Source organism: Cladophialophora psammophila, assembly GCF_000585535.1.
Source record: "Cladophialophora psammophila CBS 110553 chromosome Unknown aczJe-supercont1.36, whole genome shotgun sequence".
In the NCBI taxonomy this organism is placed as follows: domain Eukaryota; kingdom Fungi; phylum Ascomycota; class Eurotiomycetes; order Chaetothyriales; family Herpotrichiellaceae; genus Cladophialophora; species Cladophialophora psammophila.
Genome location: NW_006912957.1, coordinates 239,680 through 259,505, shown reverse-complemented (window position 1 = coordinate 259,505; position 19,826 = coordinate 239,680). Strand labels below are relative to the sequence as shown.

General features: G+C 51.6%; 6 protein-coding genes across 6 annotated transcripts; 2 read left to right on the top strand and 4 right to left on the bottom strand.

Moving 5' to 3' along the window:
- Positions 1-1,638: 1,638 nt before the first annotated feature.
- Positions 1,639-2,541, top strand: A1O5_12726 (uncharacterized protein; the record flags this gene model as incomplete). The annotated part of the gene is made up of 1 exon (XM_007753295.1): positions 1,639-2,541. The coding sequence occupies one exon, from the start codon at positions 1,639-1,641 to the stop codon at positions 2,539-2,541; it is 903 nt and encodes a 300-aa protein (XP_007751485.1).
- Positions 2,542-2,754: 213 nt separating this feature from the next.
- A1O5_12725 (uncharacterized protein) lies at positions 2,755-6,071 on the bottom strand (the record flags this gene model as incomplete). Its single annotated transcript, XM_007753294.1, has 4 exons — positions 2,755-4,713; positions 4,767-5,611; positions 5,661-5,897; positions 5,963-6,071. 4 exons carry the CDS (start codon positions 6,069-6,071, stop codon positions 2,755-2,757), a joined length of 3,150 nt encoding a protein of 1,049 aa, XP_007751484.1.
- A 1,163-nt stretch (positions 6,072-7,234) lies between these two features.
- A1O5_12724 (uncharacterized protein) lies at positions 7,235-8,065 on the bottom strand (the record flags this gene model as incomplete). Its single annotated transcript, XM_007753293.1, has 4 exons — positions 7,235-7,408; positions 7,460-7,798; positions 7,846-7,926; positions 7,976-8,065. The coding sequence occupies 4 exons, from the start codon at positions 8,063-8,065 to the stop codon at positions 7,235-7,237; spliced, it is 684 nt and encodes a 227-aa protein (XP_007751483.1).
- A 1,145-nt stretch (positions 8,066-9,210) lies between these two features.
- Positions 9,211-10,640, bottom strand: A1O5_12723 (uncharacterized protein; the record flags this gene model as incomplete). The annotated part of the gene is made up of 5 exons (XM_007753292.1): positions 9,211-9,267; positions 9,322-9,589; positions 9,639-9,955; positions 10,005-10,562; positions 10,614-10,640. 5 exons carry the CDS (start codon positions 10,638-10,640, stop codon positions 9,211-9,213), a joined length of 1,227 nt encoding a protein of 408 aa, XP_007751482.1.
- Positions 10,641-11,202: 562 nt separating this feature from the next.
- On the bottom strand, positions 11,203-12,985 carry A1O5_12722 (uncharacterized protein; the record flags this gene model as incomplete). The annotated part of the gene is made up of 5 exons (XM_007753291.1): positions 11,203-11,343; positions 11,414-11,508; positions 11,567-12,120; positions 12,167-12,697; positions 12,753-12,985. 5 exons carry the CDS (start codon positions 12,983-12,985, stop codon positions 11,203-11,205), a joined length of 1,554 nt encoding a protein of 517 aa, XP_007751481.1.
- Positions 12,986-16,900: 3,915 nt separating this feature from the next.
- On the top strand, positions 16,901-18,464 carry A1O5_12721 (uncharacterized protein; the record flags this gene model as incomplete). The annotated part of the gene is made up of 4 exons (XM_007753290.1): positions 16,901-17,722; positions 17,767-17,847; positions 17,893-17,939; positions 18,005-18,464. The coding sequence occupies 4 exons, from the start codon at positions 16,901-16,903 to the stop codon at positions 18,462-18,464; spliced, it is 1,410 nt and encodes a 469-aa protein (XP_007751480.1).
- Between the last annotated feature and the right edge of the window lie 1,362 nt (positions 18,465-19,826).

The following is a 19,826-nucleotide window of genomic DNA, read 5'->3' as shown; positions in this document are numbered from 1 at the left end:
CAACAAGAGTAAGCTCCGGACATATCCAACAGCCATTGTCGACCCTTTTGATGAATTCGAGGTTAAAATTTCCTGCTTTGTAGAGAAATCACGCTTGAGAGAGGTTCCTGGTTAGTCTGAAGAATTCTGGAAGAGTGTACCGTTTAGCACGGTCTTCAGCTCAATGATTGTGCGCCACAAACATGCGGTACAAGGATCTCGCCAAAGGGACGAAATGTGTACTTCAATGGAACGGAGGTATCATCTGTTCATCACGCTGCATGAGACAAGTACGAGGACAGCCTGCGGAGGAGTCCCAGCAATGCCACCAGCGACTCACCCGTCGACTTCGTATACCCTTCAAGCGAGTGCTAGGTGGCACACCTCAGTGCCTAGGCATGCTTGCAGCATACTCATCGATTGCTTCAGAGCGATATCCTACTGGTTAGCGTCAATGCAACCTTGACTATGGTGCTTCTTCCCACCGTTTATCCGTGGACTGGTCTGGAACGTAAGCCAAAACCGGATGAGTTTGGTGGCTGTCAGAAGAGACCAGAGCGAGCCCCCCATTTTGGGGACGCGCGATTGCCATGCCCCTTGGTGAGGGGGCATGGGCGGGCCGTCTCAGATGCATGCTTCAGCGGTATAGAGGAGCGAAAGCTCTCTTGGCCATTATTGTCATAAACCTTCGATTCGAGTGAGTAGTTGATGGTTGTCGAGGCGGCTCGATTTCATGTCTGGAAATTTTTCCGAGTGAATTCGAATACACATGTTGAAGAATTGAATTGGCGGCTTCTCGATTGCGAAGCTGTCGAGCAGATGGAAGGGGTGAGAAGGACTGCGATTGAGCTGACCGGTTAGGGGGTTACCGCCAGGCTGGCGTTGAATACTCCACACAGAGCCGATTGACACGACTTTGGCCGCGCTACACCGATGTAGGCCATCGAGCACAAAGCCCTAGCATGCAAACCCAGAGATGCTGATCCCAGACCCAAGCAGTTGGTTGATGTTGCTACCAGGGAACACATTGCTCTGCTTCCGGTTGCGCTCGTATCCCAGGCTGCAATGCCTGTTTTCGTCTTCAGGCGAACTGTTTTCTGCTCTCCATCTTTATTGCCGTCCACTTTTAAGGTGCCGATATCTAGAGATGTGGTGGCATGGAGCTGGGCGGGTTGATCGGTCTGGTGCTGAACAATTTCAGAAAACGTGCCTCTTTCCAAAAAAGGGGCATACTCGGGTGGGGATTTACGTTGTTCCGCTGCCAAGCGCTCGACTCCGTACCCAGTACCCTCGGTCTGAAAGTCTGCTAAAACTCGACGATTGTTCAATCACAACGAAGCGGCAGTGAACACTGCATCTGAGCTCGTTTTGAGCTCAAAGCCGTCATGATGAACACTCAACAGATATCTCTGCGACATGTTTGCAGAGGCAAGTCTTCTGCTGTCCTCAATTCTTACAGACTGACTAACCTGCGGTGCAGCGTGCCAGTCACGAACAGAAACTTCCTCTGTTGTCGAGCTATGCCGTCTAATGACCTCCCTCCATCTACCGTCAAGAAGATCACTTCATTTCTCCAACGTCCAACGCGCCTCCACGGATTCAGGGTTGTCTTCGCCAAGACAGGCTACGGCCAATGCGACGGAACCAAACGCCAAACCAATGACGCCGATGGAAAGGATGAAAGCAGCATCGCGAAGAGCTCAAGACAGATTGAACGAGCAACGAAAAGAATACGAGGCAAACGCTACGCAAGGAGGCCTAGCCCCTTCCAGCGCCTTTGGTAGAGAATTGAAGCGTAAAGCATTCCAGCCAACCGGCCTCCTCGTTGAAGATGCGTTCGAGAAGCGGAATCCCTCGAACATGGAACAGGCTCTCAATCCGCGTCCAGCGGCCCGCTTGAGATGGCAGCGCAAGATGGTCATTCGAGAAATCAAACACCGCGGGCGTCTGACGAAGGAGATGAAAATCGCCCGGACTGAGCGCAGTCACATGTCCCGGTCCCATTTTTTCAAGACTTCGATGAAAAAGCTGGCTCCGCTTGCTCGCCAGATCGCCGGCAAATCCATCGACGAGGCGATTCTCCAAATGAGGTTTTCGAACAAAAAAGTAGCTCAGGACGTCCGTCAGCACCTCATCCAAGCCCGCAACGAGGCCGTCGTTGTCAAGGGCATGGGTCTGGGTCGGGCTGGATCAGAGACTGAGAACAACAACACGGAACTACTCCATTCAGATCCGAGCGAGACACCGCCGCTACCTCACCAGACACCGCTGAAGACCTACAAAAAGGGTGTCGCACCTGACCCGACTGACATGTACGTCGCCCAGGCATGGACCAACCGTGGGCCCTACGGGCAAGAACCGGACTATCGGGCCAGAGGCCGAATGTATATCATGAGACCGCCGCACACCGGCATCACCGTGCTGTTGAAAGAAGAGAAGACAAGGACAAGAGAGAAAACAGAGAAAGAGGCAAGGGCGTTGAAGAAGAGACTGGGCAAGAACATGTGGGTGCATTTGCCCGATCGACCGGTCACTACGCAGCGCCAGCACATCTTGTGGTAGAAACAGCACCCTTGTACAGTGTGAAGCACAGGATTGTTTGTGAAAGAAATCTGTAATAAAAATCGTTTCCCGTACGTAAACAGACTTTGTCATCTCCTCTCGAGTCTCAATTAGCCACTGGTAGCCTTCTGCAACTTTCAGCTACCTATTCCACCATCAATCGGAGCTCCTACAGTGAAGCCCAGCTCTGCCAGCATATCGAGCACCGCCGGCTCAATCAAAGACATCGACCGCATAGCGCTCTCCCCTCAAATCATCCCACCACTTCAATCCATCTTCGTGGGTCATTTCCTTTCCTTTCCGCTTCGCAGCCTCTATGGCGATCTTGGCAGCGACATCCGCGACACCCTTGCCCAAAGCACCGCTCCCGCAGATGTACGTCCTCGCACCCTCGCTGAACAGCTTGCTGGTCGTGTCCCGCTCGCGCCAAAGTCGCTCCTGCACGTGCTTGCACCCTTCAGAGTGCTCGGGCTCGCGGCTGAAAGCGTAGAACACCTTGACCGCGCCCTGCTCGGCCCATTCGTCGATCTGCTTGCCGTGCAGTCGGTCCTTGTCGTGGTAGCGGCACCCGATGAACAAGAGGGCCTCGCCGAAGGCATCGCGGTTTCCGCCCGAGGCGGCGATGCGGGCGGCGCGTTCCTGTACAAACCCCACGAACGGGGCCAGGCCCGTGCCGGCGCAGATCATGATAATGGGCGCCTTGGTGTCCAGCGGCAGATGGAAGCTCGCATGTGACTTCTTGATCATCAGTTGCGCCCGGGAGCCCGGCTGCAGGTTTTTGAGGTAGTTCGTCGCTACGCCAGCGTGGCTCGTGCCCGCGCCGACCACGGAGTAAGTGATGCTGACCTTGGTTGGATCTTGAAGTGGCGAGGATGAGATGGAATAGTTGCGGATGCGCATCGGTGTCAGCATCGAGAGGTAGACGGCGAACGGGAGCTCGATGCTCGGATATTTCTCCAGGATTTCCAGAACCGACAAGGGCTCGGTGATCGCTGTAACCTCTTTACGAACCGAGTCGTCCTTGGTGTACTTGCCGAGCGTTGCAATGTGCTTACGACTGGCTGGATTGTTCAGCTCCACATATGCCCCTAACACTGCCGAGATTGCAATGGCCGTTTCCGTTGGGATGGTGGTATGGGCGCCTTTGGCCAGCGTCATGAATGCATCCCAAGGCAGACTGAATCGGTGAAGGACCCTCGAGATAGTTTGGATGCTGTTGACTGGCAGCAAAGCAAGATAATCTCCAGCCTCGTATGTCATGTTGGTTGGTAATTTGAACTCTGTGTGCCGCTTCTCTGGGACAGAAGGGTCAGTCAACAACTCGGTGTCGAGAACCAATGCCTCCTGCACATTATGCCGGAGATGCGAGGCACGAGCGGTGGTGCTGATCTCCATGTCTAGAGCTTCCGAAATGTCATCAGCACCAGCATCAACACATAGAGCAGGCCAGAGCTTCTCGTCTTGCCAGGCGTCAAAATCGTCAAACACATTTCCCTCGGCGACATCGGATTGTCCGCGCTCCGCAATTTGTTTCCCTCCTTTTGCGGCCAACTCGGCGTCGATCAGTTTGGGGATTTTCTGGAAAGTGGTCACCCAGTCGCGATGACCACAACCAAAGACGGCAAACTGCACATTCTTGACCTTTGCAGCGTCCACCGTTTTGAGCCACTCCACGAACCCTGCGGCATTATCGGGAGCATTGCCCTCGTAGCTCGAGGTGATAACGACGACTGGTTGGTTGCTTGGGAGTTGGTCGACGGCAGCGTCCAAAGACTTCACGGTAGCATTGAAACCCCGATTGCCCGCACTGCTGGCAAAACCCTGCGCCAAACCTTCACAAGTGCCCGAATTTGACCCGTAGAGGATCAACATCGGTTTGCCCGCGGCACCAACTTTCTTAGCCAAAGCACTTCGTTCCTTCTCATGAGCGTCTTCAGATTCAAGGCCTGCGTACATCTTCCTCTCGAGTTTCACCGGATCGATACCCTCGCGCAAAGTGGCTCGCAGGAACAAGTTGTCTGGTTTGATGGTCAAGGTTTGCCTGATCTGAAGCTGATACGACGGGTCGTCAAATCTGACGTTAAAGTTCTGAAGTATGAGAGCGACGGCCAGAATCGCCTCTTGCCAGGCGAAAGGCCGCCCAATGCATCCACGAGCTCCATTCCCGAACGGCTGGCGAATAGTCAACAATTGCCCACAAGTTGGTCAGTTGGGCTCCTACTTACCTTCCAAGCGTTGGGTGGCAGCTTTGCAAAATTCTCCCCATACATTCTTTCCGGCTTGAACACTTCGGCATCCGCGCCATAGACCACTGGATCACGTCCGACTTTCGCAAGCAGAGCACCTATAGAGGCACCGGGTGGAATGGTGTATTTTCCAGCAAGAACCACAGGTCCAGCAACAGTGTCCAGTGGTCTGACTGAGAACATAGGGGCGGTAGGAGTCAGTCGAAGAGTTTCTCTCATAACTGCTTCGATATATGGCAGCTTGGACATGTGTTGGACGGTCACTGGACCCTTACCGACCACGGAATCGACCTCCTGCTGAGCCTTGCGCATGGCATCAGGGTTCTTGCAAAGCTGGTAGAAGGTGAAGGAAAGCAATCCCGAGGTTGTTTCATGTCCTGCGATGAGGAAAGTAATGATGTTGTTGATGATGCTTTCTTCCGACATCTTCTCTCCCGTCTTCGGGTCCTTTCCGAAAAGCATGGCATTGAGCAGGTCCTTCTTGTCGACTGGATTCGCTCTGCGGTACTCAACCATTTCCTTGGCAACTGTTTTCATCGTGTCAATGTCTTGATAGTACTGCCGTTCGCTCCCTCTGTTGAGCAATGTCCCGATTCTCGTCCGTGAAGCCCGGCGTCCAGATTCCAGCAAGAACCCCACCATTGCATCGACGAAGGGGTGCATTTTCTCCGAGTAGAAGGAATTGAAGCGCTTGCCCATGACACACAGCGCGATGGAATCCAAGGTCAGTCGAGTGAAATCATCAGTGACTGCGATTTTCTGGTCGGGCCCAACACGCGCCCATTTGGCGACCAACTGGGTCGCAATGTCGTACATCTCATCATCTGGAAACATCAGCAGCTGCAATAAGTTCAGTGGGTGGAGAGGCCATACACATGTCATGAATACCGATTGGACCAAACGCAGGCACGAGCGTTCGATGAGCGACCTCCCAATCATGCTCCCCATGATAGGCCGTGAAAAGCCCACTTCCGACTCCGTTCCGGACTTGTTCCAGTGGGCCAGACAAAGACTTGCAGAAGCGCTTTTCATCGCAAATCTCGTTAAGCAATTCGACCGAGCTGATGATGTATCTTTCGGTACCAAAGAGGTTCAACTTGAAGATGGGGCCTTCAAAGCGAATGTTAGCAAAGCCTTCAGTTCGTATGAGCTCTAGGGTGTATCCAGGTACGCACCGTATTTGTCGGCCAGGTGGCGGAGACTTTGATTGCCATTATTTGGGTCAATGTCCAGGACATTGCCGAGAATTGGGATTCCGGGAGGCGAAGGAATAGGAGTCGACATGTTGCCAGTGTCTCAACCAGTGTCGACAAGAAGGAAAGAGTAGGATTGAATCAAAGACAAGCAGATTTATACGTGGACAGGTCGAGTGTGAAGTAGGGTCGAGGTGACGAGGGTACTGAAGCACCTTGGAAGTCGACGGAGCTCCGAGAGAGCTGTTGGCGTGTCGTATTTATTGAGTTTCCATCTCGGCTTCAACCGTCGAGACTTTACTGTTGGCATCTGACGTTTCGCAACGATTGACATGATGAATGAATTGTCCCACGTCCCACGGTTGGCTAAGGTGCACTTGTTTCCCTTCGTGGCAAGAGTGATCTGTTGAAGCTTCTGTGACATGGCTGCGGGACAAGGAAACAAGGAACAAAGGGGGAGCGAACGAGTGACACCAGCGGGATACCAGGCATCTACGGAACGGATCAACTATCGGCCCGCCAATAGAACCCAGCCTCGGCGGGTTGGGTATTCATGTGGACACAGCCCCCAGAGCCCCCGAGCCACCAGCAATCCCAGGGTTATTTAAAACCGTGCACGAGCCTAATTGGGCACTGATCAGCCAGGTACCGCACATGCAAGAGAAATATGCTCGACGGGATTATTCGACATTTGACTAAGCCCCTCTCAAGGCGCAATTGAAACTCCGGATTCTCCATGTCGGGGGAAGTGGCCGCCTTAACAACTCCTGGTCAAGCCAAACCAAGTTGGGTATAAAGTCTGGCGAATGTTTTATCCATGATCACGTGCAGCCAGACGGAAGCCAAAAGCGGCGCCTGGGGTCGTCCATTTCTGTGTCCATTCACCGCCTGTGCACATGTTAATTAGGATATCTTGGATATCTCCGGATCCCCTGCGGTGGCCGGCGGATATGTAACCGACTTTCGCAACACCGTTTCGTTCCGCGGCAAAGGCTGTCAAATCGCTCAAACACCGTGTCCCGGTTAACGACGACAAGCGCCATTTTTACTCTATATTACCTCGTACAGCCGGTATGTAATAGCTTTCGAGGGACCCATGTATATTCCCATAGATGCAAACCCGAGGTAATAACATCAAGCATGTGTAGTCAGAGAAACATCCCCCTCCAGCTCCACCAGCGCTGAGGATACATAGCGATCAGATCTTCAACCATCACTCAATACTGGCTTGTGCCGACCTTTATTGCCCTTGGGTTATCCATGATCTGGAATCAACTCGTATCCTCCTTCACTCGGCAGCGTCACTGCTGCCAGGGTAATCGCAACCGCGCATAATGCTTCAAAACTCCAGGAAATCGTACACATGGTCCAACTCTTGTCGAGATACCAGCCTGAAAAAAATCGTTCGTCATTCTCGTACAAATATGCCTGTTGTGGTGGTCAATTGAAAGTCGCGACATGTAGCGGGCCACTTCTCACCATCAACGCCATCCCAATGGCCTGAACAAATGCTGCCAACGCCACCAATATTGTGAGGACGCCCCAGCCTTGTTCTCTTTTCTGCTTCCCACCCACAAGCAGGACTGCAAATGCGGCAAGTGTCATTCCCTCCAGCACCACCGCAAAGGACATCAAAAAGCCCACGGATCTCCACATACTGCAGAAGTATCGGTCATCACCGCGGCAGTCCTCGTACCGGGGAAATTGTGTGCAATGCCAGTTGGAGGTAGTGGTGTGTGAGAGATTGGAAGGAGGCAGGTTCGTATTCGAGCACCTTCGATGCAGCCCGTAGCTGTACCGTATCGACGTTCCGTGATTCTGTTCACTCGTCAGACACGACTTGATACTCGGGCATGCCCACTCACTGTGCTCCCATCAAATGCTATCCAGTCAGGGATCGCAATCGAGGCTATTGTCATTCCAGACGCTGGGCCAGCGGTCAGTTGCTTTGGCCCAGGAATCAGTGATTCAGATGCACATGCCTGCAAGAAAGACGAAAAGAGCTCCAGAGAAAACAATGCTCCTCGTCAGCATGCCAGTGTAATTGCTACCATGCCCACTGGGTACGAGTGTAAAGTCCGCCATCCTCCCCTAACCCGCCACAAAACGGAGTGTGTGCCAGCTCTTGTTTGATAACTGTGGCGGTTCGGATAGATATCCCGACGAACTTTGTAATGAGGACTCGGCGAAAAGACCAATAAGCTGTCGCGAAAAGTTTATCAAGTCTGGTATTGCAATTGCGATGGGTGAGAATATGAGGTCGGTGCGTCGTCAATGGAGTCTTAAGTGAGGTGGATGGTGACGAGTTCGATCGAGACGGCAATCTGGTGCAATCTGGTCGACGTTGGTGTGGGATTAGGTGCGCGAAACTGCGGACTCGAGAGCGATTCTCAATCCGCAGACATTGAATCCAGCTTGCTTAACAGCAAAATGGTGAGGAGGAGAACAGCAATGACAGCTTCGACGATATCCGCACTCCGAGTTTGGGTTGCAGAACGAATGAGAGGTGGCAGGCAGCCTCTTTACAGGCCAGCCAGGCAACTCCACTGCATGCAGCGAGTCTGAGGGGGAGGTCAGGGATATTGAGTGTCTCCGCCAAGCAATGACGACACACCAATCACCACACCACATATGCTACGACATCCAGGACATCCATGGACATATTTATTCCTCATGTCCCCTTACAACAAGGACGTGGTGTTTGCCCTACTACAGCTATCTCATATGAACGACGCCCCCACAAATGCTCCAATGTCCTCTCGTTGCTGATGGCACCAAACCAATGTCGCTGTCTCTGCAGCTTCCCACGCTCGCCGGCTTCCTCTTCCATCCAATGGACGTCGAATAACATATGAATCTCGGCGTGCTCAGCCCAGTCTATGATTCAACGCTTAGTTATCCAAAACATGTAAATCAAGATGCCTGTGGTGTATCCAGGGATCATTTCTACGGGTTCAGTAACGCTCATGTAGGTTGGTCAATGCGTCCGAGAAGGTCAACTGTCACAGATAATCCTCGCATAGCATGCAAGCAGAGGCTGGAGTTCGCTCTGAAATCCCCTTCGAACGACACTCCTACTCGGAGAGGCAAGGGGAAGTTTTCTCGAGATTTACTCTAATCGTGACGACTCCCAAAGTACCAGGAATACTCCTACTGCGATGTGTATGGGTCAAGGTATCATCAACCAATCTAATGTTGGTCAACATTTCCATCCACATTGTCGATTCTGTCTACGCCGCACCAGCTGTCAAATATTCTCGAAAATCCTCCCGCAAAACATTCGTTCCCTGAGACACATCAGCATGGCTATCTACCCCAATCAGAAAACATCTTTCACTCACCTGTGCCATCTGTCGGGCCAGTTCCTCATCCTCTTCCACCTTCTTGCAAAGATCCCAGAACTCCTTTCTCTCTGACTCGGCTTCATCGAGACAGACGCGTCGGAAATTCGCTCGAGACATAGGGTCAATAATTTCCGCCCACTTCTTGCGGCGAACCTCGCTATACTTGTCCAGAATGCTATCGTCTGCCTTTCCCTCCTTCAGCGCCATGAAAGCATCAAACAAGGTTCCTACGTCGGCGATTCCTCCAGTCAATCCAAGACCACCGCTGCAGCCAGAATGTCAGCCTAAACTTTCTGCCAGGCGGGAGGACTTACAATGGGTTACACAAATGAGCTGCGTCGGCGACGAGCAAAAATCTTCCAACTCTGAACGAATCCGCACATCGCTGATGTAGCTTGTACGGACTCGCGCTGACGAGCTTATAATCTCCCGGTTTCGGATTCCCAGGCAGGATTTTCTCGTAACGCTCGGGCTGTCTAGCCAAATATTCCTCGTTCGACAGCCCCCATACGTCGCCATAAGTCACTCTCCACAGCCCATCTTGAGTGATCCGGGCTGCCATATACCAGTCGTTTTCATCGATGATGAAATTCGAGTCCCAGTACCCGAATTTATGGAAGTCGTAATATACCTCGTGGCTCTAGTCAGTTTTATGCTCTTCATCCAGTCAACGAACTCACATTGGTGGCTATGATCTGCTTTTGTAACGTTTCCCCGGGATAATTCAAGTCACCAAAAAGCGATCGCCTGATCTGGCTATTCGCCCCATCACAACCGACGATGTAGTCGGCGCCAAAGGTCTTGTTTCCCTCCGCAGTCTCGACGTGAACTCGTGCCTCGTTCTCATCCTGGTCGATCGAGACGACTTTGTGGTTCCACAAAACCTCGGTCCCCGGTTGGGCCAGGAAATGCTGGAGAAGGATGATGTCGAGTTGATCTAGAGGCAGGCAAACCATGGGAAAGTCAATGTCAAACCGGCTTCGAATGCCCGCGATGAAGGTCCCATCGGGGTGGCGCCAGCAGACAGCATCAGGATGGATTCCTTGTGCCTTGACGTCCTCGAGAACTCCGGCGCGATTCAGTTCGTAGACTGCTGAAGGGGCATAGTGAGCAGCTCGAGGATTCTTGTCCAGCTCACCGGCTGCCTCGAGGATCTGAACTTTGACTCCTTGCTTAGCGAGAAGAATGCCTAGGAGCAGTCCCGATGGACCAGCACCGACGATGATGATCTCGATATGCTCGTCAGCAGATGAAAGCAGGCCTTACACATGGGGCAGTCGACTACCAACCTTGTTAACAGGGGTTTGCTTGCCCATTGTACACGACGTCTTGCAGATCACTGCCACCCTCCTTGCTCTATTTGTTGTGCTACATGCACTATTGGAAGGGATCCAGGAATATATCTTGCGCCTGGGCCAGACTTGTATTGCCCGGATGCTTCGAACAAGTGGCGCCACCTAGCCAGTGATACACAGCCCCACAGGATGCTTCGAAAGAAGGACGCCGCGAGGTCTGCTGGATGATTGGTCCACCCACGTTTGAATACGCTCAGTTCAAAAATCGAGGAGTTTTCGAAGTCATGCGTCTATAATTAAGGGGCAAACGATACTCCAACTACTCCTGGAATCTCAGGAGACGTTTTGTTTCCGGCAATTCAAGTATGCCCTGACAGTGCCACCTTCTCAATACCAATGCTCCATTCCATTGCCCTGCGGGGTGGGGTTATACTTCTCCACAGTGGAAGCCCGCATTGAATATGAAATAGGAAAGAGGAATATGTGGGGTAATTAGGGGGGCAATCCCTGGCTAGGCTGTACGGAGTACGGAGTATTTTCTACTCCAACCAGCAACCATGCACAAGGGGTCGAGGATCGTCACTCAGTACTTTGTGTCCACCGCCGTTCTGCCCTCTCTTTCGATCAAGGCCGCGTGTTGAGGACTCCGAACTCTGATCGAGACATCAAAGGGCGCGAACCGATGTTCCCCCCAGTTGACCTGAAACGAGTCGAAACGCTTCCCCTGTTCGTGAACGAATTGTGTCAGTGTGGAGAAGAGTATTATTTTCATGAGCCAGAGGGTGCCGACTCACTGGAACGCCCTCAAAGTCGAAACAGTACAGCAATCGTGCCACGACAATCCAGACGTTGGTCTCTCCCACATTGTATCCAGAGCATACTCGTCGACCTGTTCCCCGAGGTGAATATCTATCCGCACATTCTCTTCAAAGAGATCAAAGACGTACCTGGACCAAAACTCCAGTGCCCTTTCAGAACATGGTCGAGGTCATCGTTGAGAAAACGTTCCGGCCAGAATCGCTCGGGCTGCTCGTACTCCCTAGGATCCATCGCGATCGCCGTCGCATTCCACGTGAACAACGTCCCAGCAGGGAATTTGTAGCCCTCATACTCGTCGTCTTGGATGAGCATGTGCGGCACTCCAATCTCCGCAAACGGTCGCCATCGGAATGCTTCTTTGACCGTCGCGGTGATGTAGGGCAGATCGATCCGATCCTCGAACGTCGGCAGACGCTCCGCGTTTCTCCCGCAGACTCTGTCGAGGGCTTCCCGAGCTGTTTCAACCCACCGCTTGTCGAGGACCGCGGCTGCCATCACCTGACTGATCGTCATGCGAGAGGTATCACTTCCAGCCTCCATGAGTGATCCCAGGGCGAAATATGTTTGCGTTTGCCCGTAGCTCTTGGTTTCGGGATCCTTGAGAAACCTGGTCGCAAAGCAATCCCGCGCTGTCCCGTTCTTCATTTTCTGCTGCAATTCCTCTACCTCGCGCCTGTAGATGCTGCATCCAAGTCAGCTGCATATCGCTTACGTGCAAGATTGCTCACTTGACGGTTTTTTGGAACATTGCTTCCCCTCTTGGCCGCCACCATTGCAAGGGCTTTGGGAGCCTTTCCAGGAAGGTCAGAGAGTCCACGAGGTTCGCGGAAGGTTGAATCGCTTCGATGATGGCATTGGATGTCTCGAAGAGCTCTCGGATCTTGGGGTCCTCCAACTCCATGCGCTTGCCGAACACCACACTCATGATGACGGAGTTGGCGAACCGCTGCGTGGCAGAATACCACAGCTCCGGATGGTGGAGAAAGTCGTAAAGAAGGTGTTTGGACTCGATGTCCTGGAAAGGTGCAAAGACCGGTGAATTCTGTTTGTTGAGGATTGAATGCATAATCCGGCGGATCATGCGCCATCGCTCTCCATATGGCATGAGCAGAATTCGATTGTCGCCCGATAACACACCAGACGCCATTGGCATGTATTGACGCGAAGAGTAGATGGATGAACGCTTCTCCATCAAGTCGTTGACCGTGCGTGATGAGTTCAGAAACACCCATGTCTTACCGCCAATACTGCAAGTGAACCTGATCACGCTCAGTCTCCGGTTCAATATCCCCCAGTCAAAGGCGTAGTCCTTACATCTCGCCATATTTCTGTGCCATTTCCATTGCCCATATCCCTTGCTTCAGCGCAGGGAGTTGAAAAGTGTTGCCGAATATAGGTATCCCTGGTATACGTGGCGGTAACTTGTATCTCCGAGCCTTGACATGTTCGTTCAACCTCCAGGCTGCAACGAGGACCAGGGCACCTAATAGAGCAATCCCGAAAATGGGATGCTGCGTACAAAACGACCAAAGGGGCCATTCACCCATGTTGAGAACTCGTCGTACGAGAGGGGAGGAGACGCTTTCGCCGCCGTTGAAGGTCCTAGAACAAGCAAACTCGTCGTTCTCGAAACCCTCATATTTGAAGTCCACCAAGCTTCGTTTTCGCCTGACAGGGGGCCCCGAGTCTCGATGCGTCTCCTACTCCGCGCAGCCTGATGATGGTGGGGCTTGTTGGAATCCCAAGAAGAGCGCTTTTGGGGAAAGTGGTGGTATTAGCGTTTCCCCGATTCGAAGTGGGCGCTAGACTTCGTGGCCAAGAAAGGGATGATCAGTGATGAATTATTATTTTGCGTTTCTTCTCAGGCGGATAGTACTTCTGACGCGGAAGCCGCAGATCACATTGCGGTTATGCTGTCAGCCCTGCAAAAGGTTCGTTTGGGAACGAGGAGAGGGAAAAAAATTCCACTCTGTTCTCCATCCTCGACCTTTACCCCACATCCCGTGACGCAAACGGACAGAAGGTATTGATGGGTTGAGACCCGTTCGACGGTCATCATTTCCCTAAGCAAGTTAAATCTTAGATCTAGTACGTCGAGGGATATCAGAGACTTAATATTTGAAGGACGACGGATAGCTTATCGATCTGAAAAGCCTCCAGGACGGAGATTGGCCACGGGAAATGGAAATCTGACCTCTCGGAAATATCGACATTGATCGTCAACTCTGGAGTCGGTCTCGAACCATGAAACCACATATGCCGTTGCACCATGCTTGGGAGCGTTTACCTGAGTCGGGAAGGGGCATGGACAGAAAAGGGTTCTCACATGCCTCCGGTCCATTTTACCAGAACTGATCAAGGTGGGTGGCTCTGGTCAAGAAGTATTTCAATAGGTCGTGGACTTTGGCAAAATTTTGGTGAATGCGGACGCGGCTTTATCACTCAAAAGACCATTTGCAAGGCTGTCGACAAAAAGATGGGTCCCCCCCGGCCAGTTCCTGCATTTTGTCAACCACGAGATCAAGGCTTCTACAGACTGATTGCCATGACCACCCAAATATTGGGGATTCAACATTTACATCCAGGTACCTCGGAGCTGGTAGGCAAAGTTGGATCAAAGAAACATCTTCACGGCAGGTCCCCGCTTATTTGCTCGGTCACCAACTCTGAACCTCTTCTACCCTTCATCCTGGGAACTCATCTCTCCGCATTCTTTCATCCCAACAAGAGATACCGAAAGCCTTTCACCCTCACTGGCCGAAAAGATCCAGCGCCTGTCTTTTTCGTTCTGTTATAAAACAGGGTATACCTTCAAGCTCTATCACCAACTCAGACCTACAATTCCCTCGACATTTAACTCTGGCATTACTTACCATATCTTTATTCATCTGAATGCTCGAAAGGATCTAATTCCGTGTTCATCAACCCGGTCTTACGCTGCCTAGGTGCCAGCGCTGTATTTGGCGGTTCTCCGGCCAAATTTGCCGCCTAGAAGACCCTTTACGCGACTAGCAACGTAGCTGCCTCTTTCCCAGCTGTTCTTTGAAGCCTGGGGTTATATGGAGCATCATAAGTCTCATATATTACTATCCTATTTTCGTATATAGCCTATATCTAATACCCTGTTGATGGACATTTTTATTAAACAAATGCAGTGGGATTCAAAGATCCTATATCAACAGACTGAACTGGCTCAGCCTACAGTGCATAACGGCATTATCTCCAACGCAATTTGACCTGGTCCTACAACCTGGCAAAAGCCGGCATACAAAGCACAAACCATTAGATTTTACTGCTCATGTGTCCTCTTCTCCAACAGAAAATCAGGCAGTATTTCTACTGGTACCTTTGTCGTGGGGTCGACAAGGAAATGGTCCTTGCCGAACTGGTTTCTCGTTGGGCCTTCCCACGCACTCGGCAGACGCTGACTATTGACGCTGTACATCCGACGAGGCTGGGGAAGAAATGTTCGGTACCTTCAGTATCTGATGACCCATCAGCTTTAGAAAGTCTCCAGAGCATGAGGGTCTCGGCTGATGTGGGCTTGGAAGCCAGCCTTGGAAAGGTTCACCCAATTCGGGGTCTAACATTGAATCTGTCCACGGGCATGGAAACGGATGGCCAGAATAGGCAGCCTGTTGACAGAGATCACAATAGATTTCCCCAAACGACATTTTGATCGTCTCCCTGGGGTATCTATACCATGGTGATTGAGGCATGGTCGCTGATCTATGGGACACCAGATTAACTTGGAGAAAGTAGCCCGTGTGTATATCTTCCTCGTCTGTGCGAAGTAGATGGAGGAAATTAGTTAATTGAGGCGCTCTGTGATGCCGAGAGAGTCACTGATAACAGCCCGGTCAACCTGTCTTCTGTAAAAGATCAAATTGTCGGGCCTGTCCTTTCTCAATCGCTTCCGTGGTTGGTCTAATGGCAGTAATCAGCATCTTGCAGACTTTTCGTCAAGTGTCAGTGTGTATATTGCACATACTGCGGCGGCGGCGCCCAACAACAAACTGAACAGTGTGCAACAGTAGGTACCCCTGCAATGTCCATAACCTCTGTAGGTACGACTAATCGTAAACGTCATCGCGATGGCCGACACTATGTGGATGCAATCTTTCAACGAAGTCATCGCAGCTTTGAAAGCCTTCGCCGGCTTTCATGCAACACCCGTATAGTTCGTCGGATTCACGTACTACAATGGTCCGTTGAGCCATCTTGAGTATTGTAGGAAAGAACGCGACAATAGACAGAACCTCCTCCTCGCTGCGTTAATCTACCGTCAGTACCCATCCAGAACGAACTGTCGCCTACGAGCGTGGGGAGATCATTTGCAATGAAGGCAGTCTGATCTTGCAATGCCTTTACTTCATATGAAATACCTATGATCCTTCGCCGTTTCTAATCACCCCAGACGTGTGAGAATGCAAGATATTCGATTGGTCAGGCCTAGCTTCGAACAACTCCAGCATTCCATTCACAAATTGAGCAAATCTGACCGGAGGAAGTTGTACTCCCTGCGCGGGGCTATCGCCGTCGCTGTGCGATTGTCGAGCTGATATCTTTGAAAATTGAGGATATGGTGTTGACAAGAAACTGGCAGGCCTGAGCAGCCTGATCAAATTATGCCGAGGCTGAGCCGAAGTTGAACCCCGCTCTCTGGTCACCTGACACCTGGGCCGAGGAGAGTTGGATCTAGCCTGATTAGACTACCCAGTAGTAGGTATGGCTCTTGGCACAGCGCCACAGGCTGGTATTTAAGCCTCCTCCATCACATGTAGATTTCTTCTCTCCGATGAATCAAACAAGCTCTCACAGACCTTTGGTCCAACAAGTGGCAAGGCTAGGGACTCTTTCGTCGCTGAACACCAATCTACCTACGTCGTGCATAAATAGTGAGAGCCTTGGGGATAATACTCCAGTTGCTTCGGCAACTCGGAAGACATCGGCAAATGATGCGGCCCATTTTCCATCATATCCTGCCTTTTACCCATTACCCTTGTCGTACGTCCATTGCATTCACTTCCATCGTGTGTTATCTTGTTACTACACCGACTTCTACAAGGTCCGAATCCTACAGTATTACTAATGGCCGTAGAAAATTGGCTAAAAACCCCGAATGCGGAGTGAGTGGAATACAGCAGCAACATCCACACGACACTATGGTTCCCGGTTCAAATGTTCGTTGTCGTCATCCTTCTGCGACTTTGTAGGGGCACGCAAGCGAGAAAGGATAGATTTTGGCGACAGTACCTGGTTACTTGCCTAGCAGCTGGTGGCAGGTCGGAGAATGGCCGCCGGGTAAATGCTACAGATCAAAACGCCCCGGGTAAAAGACGATCTGGGGGCTCTACGATCCGTACGGAGCGATGCGTGCGGGGAGATGAAAAAGTACATATGCTGTACCTGCATGGGACCTTGCTTGGCCAGACGATCGTTGGACAATATCAGGGAGCAAAATGAGGAACCTCATCGTCGCTGCCTTTGCCGCTGGCATCTCTGCATGGACCTACACCCCAAACATTACATACTCGGCGGCCATCTCGGTCAATGCATTCCAGAAGTATCAGACCATGATCGGTGGTGGATGTTCAGGTGCATTTGGCATTGCATGTCAACAGTTCGGCTCCGTTGGACTCTCTCCAGCAAAGCAAGAACTCGTCACTCAAATTCTCTTTGATGAGAACATCGGGGGATTGTCGATTGTTCGCAACGATATCGGGTCAACTCCAGGTCATATTCGTGGGGACGTCGCATCCATTCTCCCAGTCTGCCCGCCAACCCCAGCAGGACCGTTCAATTATGTCTGGGACGAAAACGATACATGCCAACTGCAGCTTACTCAGACGGCACTCAAGTACAACCCCAACATTTATGTGTATGCCGATGCCTGGTCTGCTCCCGGGTGTATGAAGACAGTTGGCACAGAAGATGAAGGCGGTCTCATCTGCGGCGTTAGAGGCAGCAGCAACTGCAGTGGTGACTGGAGACAAGCCTATGCCGACTATCTGGTGCAATACGTCAAGTTCTACGAGGAGGAAGGCATTGAAGTCTCACTACTCGGCGCTTACAACGAACCGGACTTCAATCCTGTCACGTATGCTTGCATGGAGTCCGACGGCTATCAAGCAAAGGATTTCCTGGAGATCTTGTATCCGACAGCAAAAGCGGCTTTTCCCAATATCAGTGTTGCGTGCTGCGACGCCACTGGTGCTCGACAGGAGAGGAACATTTTGTACGAGCTGCAACAAGCAGGCGGTGCGGATCTCTTTGATGTTGCTGTAAGTTTCTCGCTGGCGGCTGAAGACAGGGCTAAAGCATCCAGACATGGCACAACTATCAAAGCAATCCTGAGAGACCGTTCAACTCTAATGGAAAGCCGAATCTGATGACCGAGTGGGCTGATGTGGGTAAAGAGAACCCGTCAAAGACCTAGACTGACAACAAACAGGGCTCTGGACCATGGAACGCCAACTGGGATGTGTCTGGACAGCTCGCGTAAGGAACCTCTTCTGACCATTCTTTCCGAGAAACCCCCCAACTGACCTGACTGTCTTGCCAAGCGAGGGATTCCAATGGGCGATGTACATGCACAACGCCTTCGTGAACTCAGACACCTCGGGGTACACGCACTGGTGGTGCGCGCAGAACACGACGGGCGACAACGCCCTGATCAGGCTCGACTACGACGATTACTTCGTGTCGGCCCGCCTATGGGCGTTTGCGTCGTACTTCCGCTTCGCGCGCCCGGGCTCCGTGCGCATCGGGGCGACGAGTAGCGCCGAGAACGTCTATGTCAGTGCCTACGTCAACGTGAACGGCACCGTCGCCATCCCCGTCATCAACGAGGCGCACTTCCCTTACCAGCTGACCATCAATCTGAGCGGGATCAATGCCTCCACCGCCACGGCCTATCTGACGGATAACGAGCACAATGTGACAATGGTCGGGCAGACGCCGATTAGTGGGACGTTCGAGGCGACCGTGGAGCCGAGGGCGATGAAGACATTCTTCTTGAGCTAGATTCAGAACGGTGGTGATGATGATGACGACGATGATAGTAATTTAATACGAAGGTGCCAGTGCAAGCGAATAGAAAAGAGTCTCTGGTACCACTACCTCACCCGATGTAAATACTATACATTAGCAATCTCTTGGGAATCTTCACGCCCAGCGGCGATTAAAGAAAAAAACATCATCTACCCAGTACGGCCAAGCCCTCCCCCCTAGGAACTATGCATGCTGGTGGTGTCACTGGTTAGATGTGGCGGATTGTGCAGGAATCTTACTTGCCAACCGAGTGGAGTTCGGAGACTCCTGCGGCCGGGTTCCACGCACTGTTCTACTAGTACTTTGGGAAAAGTAGGATATGGTAGTAGTTAAGGTGTCCTTGGTATGGTATCAATCAAAAGGAACAGAATAACGGACTCCGTACCCAGTAGTACTATTTCATAGTGCACTCACTGGTGTACACACGGGTTAAGTGCCGAAGATTTGCCGAAGAGTGAACAAACACCCCTGATTCTTCTAGCCTCGCGTCCTGGACGGCTCCCCAGGCCGTGCAGTTCCCCGGCCTGGCAGCCCATACAGCGCACCTTGAAATGTCTACAGAGAGCCCCACTGCATCTACATTCGCCTCGGTTCATGAAATCGCGCATCCTGTCGGAGGAGTCTGGGAGACGCTCCCAAAGTTTGTCCAAGTACATTTGATACTAGTACTAGTACTAGTAGTATTCTGTCATCTTCCTATTCACTTTGCTGACCTTGGTCGGTTCCCCATCACGGTGGCTACCGGTTACACACTACTGGGATTGTTTGAGAACGTGTCTTCGGTTGTCCGTGACGCAATCGCAAGTCCAATGCCGGCCCCCTCGTTTGACATGGAGAACTTTTACCGTCGCTCTGTTGACAAGAATTCGAGGTCTCGTCCAGAAAATAGTACTCAATATTCTCATGATTGCACTCTTGAAACTGGTAAGATGGCAAGATAAGCTCTGTGCAAAATTCCCCAATTGATCGGAAGCCGCAGTCTAAGTTGTCTCCAGAAACTCAGAATCAACCTAAAGCTCAACTGTAACCGAGAGTCGGGATCTTCTATGACATTTTAGAGATTATTAGGGTAGTACCTACTTATATTCCGCACTCAGCCTTAAAGCAGAAGCTATACCGGATGGGAATTGCGCTAAACCTAAATAGATAAGAGGGAACATAAATAAGCTAAACCTAATAAAGCGAATTCGGTGCTGCGTTTTACTCTCTCGTTCTCTCTATATGGAGAGCTGGCCTAAGTAAGGTAACCAAGTGCTAACCTGATTCTAGCGCGAACTCAGCTTAAGCTGGCTCACTTATATCACTAGCACCCATAATACTAAGTAATACGGAGTA